The 7,872-nt window shown below is 32.9% G+C and overlaps 1 protein-coding gene across 1 annotated transcript; it reads right to left on the reverse strand.

The window, feature by feature from the left end:
- Nucleotides 1-5,070: 5,070 nt before the first annotated feature.
- Nucleotides 5,071-7,023, reverse strand: LOC106762975 (probable isoaspartyl peptidase/L-asparaginase 2). The gene is made up of 4 exons (XM_014647117.2): nt 6,784-7,023; nt 6,365-6,598; nt 6,023-6,109; nt 5,071-5,912 (listed from the first exon to the last, which is right to left on the reverse strand). Exons 1-4 carry the CDS (start codon nt 6,943-6,945, stop codon nt 5,415-5,417), a joined length of 981 nt encoding a protein of 326 aa, XP_014502603.1. The 5' UTR covers nt 6,946-7,023; the 3' UTR covers nt 5,071-5,414.
- Between the last annotated feature and the right edge of the window lie 849 nt (nt 7,024-7,872).

Consider the following 7,872-nt stretch of genomic DNA (forward strand, 5'->3'; position numbering starts at 1 on the left):
TCGACAACGTGTGCTTCCTTCTCCTTCTCCTTGTTTTTCTTTTCTTTGGCTTTCTCTGGAAAACATTCTGATGCAAAATGACCATATTTATGGCAGTTAAAACATTCTATATTTCTTTTGTCTTTCTTCTTTTTCAAACCTTTCTTGGAGAGTTTCTTATCTCTTGAATCAGATGCGCTTGANTCAGATTTTTCCTCGANTTCTTCAGTGTNNGCGCTACTNCCTTCTTTCTTCCACTTCCCTCGTCTTGGTTTTCCTTCCCATTTCTTGGGCCTCCTTTTCTCTTCTCCTTTTACATGCTTAACCTTTAGAGCTTGATCATCNCGCTTTGAATTTCTTTCACGCTTCCTCATCTCGTAGGCTTCTAAAGAGCTCTGAAGCTCCTCTATTTTCATCTTTCCAACATCTCTAGATTGTTCGATGGCAACTACAATATGATCAAACATTTCTGGCAGCGACCTCATGATTTTCTCTATGATCATTGTGTCTGTAATAGCTTCGCCGTATGCTTTCATCTGATTGACAATCGTTATGATCTGACTGAAAAAATCACTTATTCGGTCTCCTTCTTCCAATTCCAGATGCTCATANTGTCTTNTAAGTGCTTGGAGTCGCACTTTCNTTACCTTTTCGCCTCCTGAATAACAGCGTTCCAAGATACCCCATGCTTCCTTCGCTGTGGTAGCATTCTGAATTTTTTCAAAGTGTGTGTCGTCCACGCATTGATGAATGAGCATTAGAGCCTTATCATCTTTCTGCTTGAGATCCTTTTCCTGTCCTTCTTTGCCGGAGAGATCAGCTTCAGTTCTTTCTATAACACTACTGATGCCTTGCACACGAAACACCACCCTCATCTGAGTGCTCCAGCGATTCCAATTCTTTTCTGTAAGAATTGGAAATTGTGTAGACGTAAGATCAGCAGCCATAGAAAACGAACCAAGAACAACTTTCTTGCAAAGCACCAGAAGCTGACGACCGACAGAGCAAGTTCACTGGAAGAACAACGAGAAACACGCACACACCCAAGATACTGAGACCTTGGCTCTGGATACCACTAATAGAACAGAAGTAACCACACCCTCACCTGACACTCTCAGAGAATGAAGACAATGAACAGGATATCACAAAAGAATAAACGTTGCATTAAAAGAAAAAAACGTCTACATGTCTTATATACATGCAGAGATACAAGCTAACAGAAAACTAGAAACCTAATAACAGAATTAGGTATTTGAATTACAACCGCTAATACTCTTGAGAGAAATTGATACAAATCTAAGTGTAACTAAAAAGTTCAACAACATAAGTAAAAGGTAGATTCCTAAATTTATTACACTTTAATAAAATAAATAAAATATTTTAATTAAAAATTTATTTACTCTGTTGATTTTTATTTTTAAGATTCTAACTAAAAGTACCAATTAAAAATATAAATTCCATCAACTAATTAGAAAGTAAAAAATAGAAAAATATTAATGACAAACTAATTTAAACGTACCTATAAAAAATGAAAGAAAAAACAAAGTATTACACTATTTTTATACTATGAGGACAATAGTGATTAAATAAAAAAATAAATTAATGAACAAATTCATAATTAACTAACATAAACAAGATCATAATGCAGGGTATGGTGGCATAGGGTATCACCATCACACCCTCACCAAATCAATAACGAAGAACAAGCTCTTCATTCACATTAATTAACTAAAACTTTGTCAAGATTGTAATATGATATATATGTCAATAAGGTCAATAATTTTATTTTTTTTATTTTTTTTAATGTTATTTCATCATATCTAATAATTCTATATTGTTTAGAAATTAATATCTAAAATAGTTTAAATATTTTTTTTTCTTCCATAATTCTATCATATCATATACATAATTATTGATGAATGTCTAAATGAATAGTAAAATGCACATAATTCAGAGAATATAAAAAGTAATGTCAATTGTGGTGATGATTATGGCATGAAAAAATAGAATAACGAAAATGTAGCTTTTGGTGGGGATTATGCTGCGACAAGCAATTTTCAATCATCAGATCTCAGCCACCAATTAGTATAAGAGAATTACTACTACCACAATTTTCAATCTGCATAATAATTAAATTGAAATTCTAGATAATGCCAATCTACAGTAAGAAAAAAAAAAAAAGAGCTTCAAATCCTTAACCACTCTTTGTTATGTAAGTATTTTGTAATTTAAGATTAATTTATTTCTACAAAGTTAGTTTATAAAATAGAATTTACTTGTACTTTTATATTTTAATTTTATCTCAGATCTAATAATATAAAATTCAATTCATTTTATTAATAAAATAGTATTTTTATATAAATAATTTTATTCTAACACAATTTTAAACAATATTTTGAGGTAAATAAAATAATAAAAATACAAAACTTTCATTTTTGAATTTCTTCTAAGAAAGACATTAGAATATAATGATACTACTTTTAACTTTTAGATTTTTTATATGATAAATTTATAGTTTTCCCTTCTTATATATTATTTTAGTTATTTTCACATAAAGTTTCAAACTCAAATAATTTCAATGTCATTAAACCACACAACATGAAAAAGTGTTTCTATGTGAAGACAAACTAAATCAAATTAAAGATTCAAACACGTGCTTTAACAATAGCAATTTTATATCTATAGATGGGACTACAAAATTTACTTTTATAAGCCTTTACTATAATTTAATCAAAAGTTATTTTTTACGAAAACACAATCAATACAATTCGATAAAAAAAAAATTATTTTTTTTATAAAAAGGATGCTGCCATAGATCTTGTTTGGCGAATACGACACCAAACTTTCCGTCGTTCAATCAATTTGTAAGCGTCGTCAATGTTATTTAAATAATAATTAATTATCTTCTCATTTTTCATTGCATAAAATGGAGCCATAATTTTTATTTTATTTTTTTATTATTGTTATAAGAAAATACATATAAACCAACATGGTGTGACATGGTTCTTTAAACATGTGATCGTGATTTCAGATTGCATTATGTAAGTATAGTTGAGAGATTTATTTTCAATAGTATGATTACAATTAATATTCCATTAAAAAGTTTACGGAATACAAATGTTAATAATTTGAAATAAATATTAGTTGTCCAAAAATATAAACAATCAATTACATCAAACCTATTAGCTTAATTGGTGATACCGTTTTGTGGTTTAAATCCAAACGTGTAGGCAAATTTATGAAATACGTAACATCATTCTTGTTTTATATTAGTCTCATTAAGTGCATAAAATTGATGTTCAAGTTTCATAAGGCCCACTTATTTAACTATAAATAGATAAGATCACAAAATATTGATGCTCCATCTTTCTTTATAATTTATTTTTAAAATTATTTCCTTCTAATTACACCCTCATTTTTCTTTTATAATGCATTGAAAATTGTCTCCAACATTAAATAAAAGAGAAAAAGTAAAAAGGTATAATAGATAATTTAATTAAAATTACATTAAAAATAGAAAAAATTAAATATTGTTACGGTTACAGGGTCGAGTCACCTAAGTCCTTCACAATTTTCACCAAGTTCTATTCGGTCACCGTTCTATTCTCCAATCTTCTGTCTACCGTCCGGAAAGGTATCTGCTAAAGGTCATCTGATGTCAAAATCAGTAATTATTTGTAGGGTAATATGAGTACAGTAATAAATACACAATAAATGAGAGTGTCTACCTCTTACCTTTAACTTGTATTTATAATTTTCGTTACGGGTTTTGAATTAACTAACCTTAATCTAGATGCAATCACCCGTTTTACCTTAATAGCGGTAAAAGGTTTGTCTATTAACGGTGACCGATCGATCTTGTTGCTAATCCCTTGTCGTTGGAAGTAACCGCCGAGCTCTCTCAATACCAATATCTTTGTTAATTTTCATAAAAAGTATTATACAGGAATAGAGGAAGAAAGTACTATGCTATTATTTATTTGAAATTGCAATCATTATATTTTGTTTTACTTAAGATTTTTTCTTATATAAATAGGTATAAGTTATATTTAATCATTAGAAGTGATGGTTACTGGTAGAATGTAAATGATAGCTAAATTTCTGAAAAGCAAATGAAGAATAATTTTGATAGAATTTGAGATGGTTTGGTAGAATATATAATAGGCAACACATAATTATATATCTATACAAGCTCCTAATTATGGCACATTAGTTTTGGCTAGAACGATAAATTCTCACGAGCTTCTAGAGTGAAAGGGGAAACAATTATTCGTATCATTCATTCAACCAGTGCTTTATTTTCTACACACTTTATAAACATAAATTTACAACTCAACCAACCCATAAAAATATCATAATAAATAAATTTTCAAAGTAATTATTGTAAAAAAAATGGTTTACCAACTAATTAAATTTTAAAACCCTTTTAGTTTTCGTTAAGCTGAATGAAACTTGATACTTTACTTCTCTTGTATATTTGTGGTCCAAAACTAGCTAGGAATGTGATCATTTTAAATCACTGTACTCTATCATTTTCTTGAGAATATAATAGTACCATGTGTCTATGTTCTTTTTTGCACACAAAACATTGTCGCACGTTCAATCATAATCTCCTTATAACACCCAACGACTCTTTTTTTTTTTTGAGTTTTGTTTTCCTTGGTACAACACCAGCCACTGCTATATTATTTTCTTGTCACCCTATTTATACGTCTTAAGAATTTTAAACAATGATACACAAACACTCATGTTACATGCAAAAGTGAAAACGCATTAAATAAAAAAGATATATACATATATAGTAAAATAGATACATATAGATATAGATATAGGAAAAAAGCATGGTACATATATAATATTTTTGTTATATACAAATACTTATCTAGCATGTTCTGTTTTTTCCTGTCAAATCGAGTCACCATGTATCATACATCTCTTTCTTCCTTAGTTGTCAAATGCATCATTTTCCATTTTGAATTTTTTCTCCAAAGCAACTTTGATGTTACAGTGTACTACCAACCAAGATCACACAGCAAAATCCAACACTTCAAAAACAAGAGGGTCCACTACTAGTGGCAGACTCCATTCATGGAAGGTGCTTCTGGTGAGGGACTCCATTCACGTAGATAATTTATATACATAATATAGCTATTGTAAATAAAATATAGTCATAGTTAGTAACTATGAAGAGGAAAGCTGCACGGCTGTATTTAAGGTCTACCATGGATTTTTTTTTTTTTTCTATTTTATTTCAGCAGAAGACAAAGGAGTTACTACTATTATTTAACAATTTTTTTTTTTCTAATTTTTAGAAAAAAGACTAATCATAATCAGCTGAATCCGGCACCACCAAGAGACCTTACACTCTAACTTGATATCGTAGAAGTAAAATAGTTGCATCGAAACAACCATGGTGAAACAATGAGTTTATGAGATTATTCCCAAATTGCAACCTCCATGAAACCATCTTCAGTGGCACAAGCCCTGAACATGCCATTGCAATTGAACCCACAAGCGACTTCACCAGTGTTGGAAACTGCAATGAGCCCAGCTTTTCCTTCATCCAGACGGTGTTTGATCACAAAATCAACGGCATCATGAAGCTTCAAGTTTTTGTATTCCATCACCGCTGCCACCTCACGCGCCAGAGTGCCACGTATGATGGCCTCGCCCTCACCCGTGCACGAAACCCCACACAACTCGCAAGCGTAGGTCCCAGCGCCGATCAGCGGCGAGTCACCGATTCGACCGGTCATTTTGTTCATCAGTCCACCGGTTGACGTCGCCGCAGCACACCGCCCCTCCCGGTCCACCACCACGCAGCCAACGGTCTCCGGCGCGTACACGCTTATCGGGAGCCCATTCATCTGCAGTGGACTCTCCACACCGGATCCACATGTCTCGTACCCCGAGTTCGGAATTCGGTAATCAAACTGCAATCATCAACATTATCACCACACGTGGCGCAAATTTAGCGCAACATTCGTAAATAAAAAATAAAAGATCCGTGATTAATTAGTACTAGGAGTAACTGATTACGTACCAGGATTGTGTTGGCTTCCTTTGCCAGCTTCAGCATGCCCACATTGTCAGGTGTGACAAAGTATTCGTTGTCCACAACCTCCACCCCCTATCAAAATATTCATAAATTTTCACTTTCACCAATATAATTAAAATGTATCACGTGAAAAATGGTAGGTGCAAACTGAAAGTAAACAAAAAAAGCAGATCTTTTTGAAAAAAAAAAAAAATAAGAACGTGAAAAGCTAATTAATATTATTAATTTGAAATAAAACAAATGCAACTATTATGATTACGGCAAATGAGAAGAAAGGCAAAAGCGAAGTTTGTTTTGTTTTGGTTTAGTTCAGAAGAAAACACGAACCTGTTGCCTGGCGAATTCTTCAGCTCCAGAGAAGGCGATGTATGAATGTGGGGATTTGTCCATAACTAAACGAGCCAGCGAAATCGGGTTCTTGACGGTCGTAAGACCCGAAACGGCGCCGCAGCGCCGTTTCGGCCCATCCATGATGCTAGCCTCCATCTCTACCGTTCCTTTTTCCGTCAGGGCAGATCCACGGCCCGAATTGAAGAGCGGATCCGTTTCCAACTCCCTCACCTGTCACACAAATCACACTCTTCTCAAATCTAAGAAAAAAGAACAATTAAAGTATTATTATTATTACTATTATTAATATTTGTTGAATATAAAAAAAAGAGCAAAAGGAAAGAAATAATCCATGCACGTTGAGTTTGCATTTTGGAGATAGCTTATAATGTTTGTAAGAGGTTTTTGATGTGTACCACAAGTTCGACAACATCAATGGCGGGAACATTGGAACGCAGAGCAGAGATTCCAAGATTGAGACAGCGAGTGAGAAGTTGTTTCGCCTCTTCCTGGCGCTCGAGTGGGAGATTAGGGTCCACACCGGCGCCACCATGCACAGCAATTGCCCAACCTCCCATCTTCTTTTTCTCACTCCTCTACCCTCACTTTCTCTCTCTGGATTTCTGAGCCTGCAAAAACCTAAGCCTTCTAATGCGCTTTTATAGGCAACCTCGGACTTCAAAATTTTATGTGTTGGAATTGAATTTTGGATTCCACAAGAAGGGTTTGGTTTCGAACCTCGCCGCCGGATCTTTAGGGTGGGTAGATAGATTCCGAGTTGTGTTACGCTTTTGGGTCTCCGTTACGTTCCGTTATTTTCTTATATATATGATTTCCCCCTAATTTTGGCTCTGTTTGTTTTTGGCAAATTTTGTTCCTGCCACGAATAATTGTACAGCGTGCTATTTCTTTACACTATCATCTCTACCTAAAATATCTAACCAATTACGGTAGGATTTTATTTTGAATTTTTATATTTAGGGGATGAAAAATTAACTCAATATACTTATATTTGTACGTGAGGGTTTAAGCAACTAAGTATATTGAGTTAATTCTTTTATGTTGGATTTTTATTGGGAAAAATTAAGAAAATGCACTTACAATGGATAGATTTAAGCAATTCGAAATAAATAAATAAAAAAAACGAGTTAATGTGCAAAATGTGTAAAATGAGAAGTTTTAGTTATTATGATAATTACTCGTGATAATTATAGTTAAGCACACGTTGAAAAACTGTTGATTTAACTCTAATTATTATAATCACATGTTAATTAAGGAATCTCTGTTAATTACTTCTATAAAATATCTTAGACAAGTTAATTCTGTTTCATTTAAATTAGCAAAAAATTAATGTAATATCTCTTCGGATGAAAATATGGGTGGATGAAAATTAACATTTCAAAACCTATTTCTTATAGTGTGCAATTACCATTTTGGCCCCGTTGTGCACGCCCTACTTTTCCAACCATGCAGATGGAACCAGAAGTTTGGCAAAAAGAGGTGTG

The sequence above is a fragment of the Vigna radiata genome, chromosome 6 (genome assembly GCF_000741045.1).
Source record: "Vigna radiata var. radiata cultivar VC1973A chromosome 6, Vradiata_ver6, whole genome shotgun sequence".
NCBI lineage: Eukaryota > Viridiplantae > Streptophyta > Magnoliopsida > Fabales > Fabaceae > Vigna > Vigna radiata.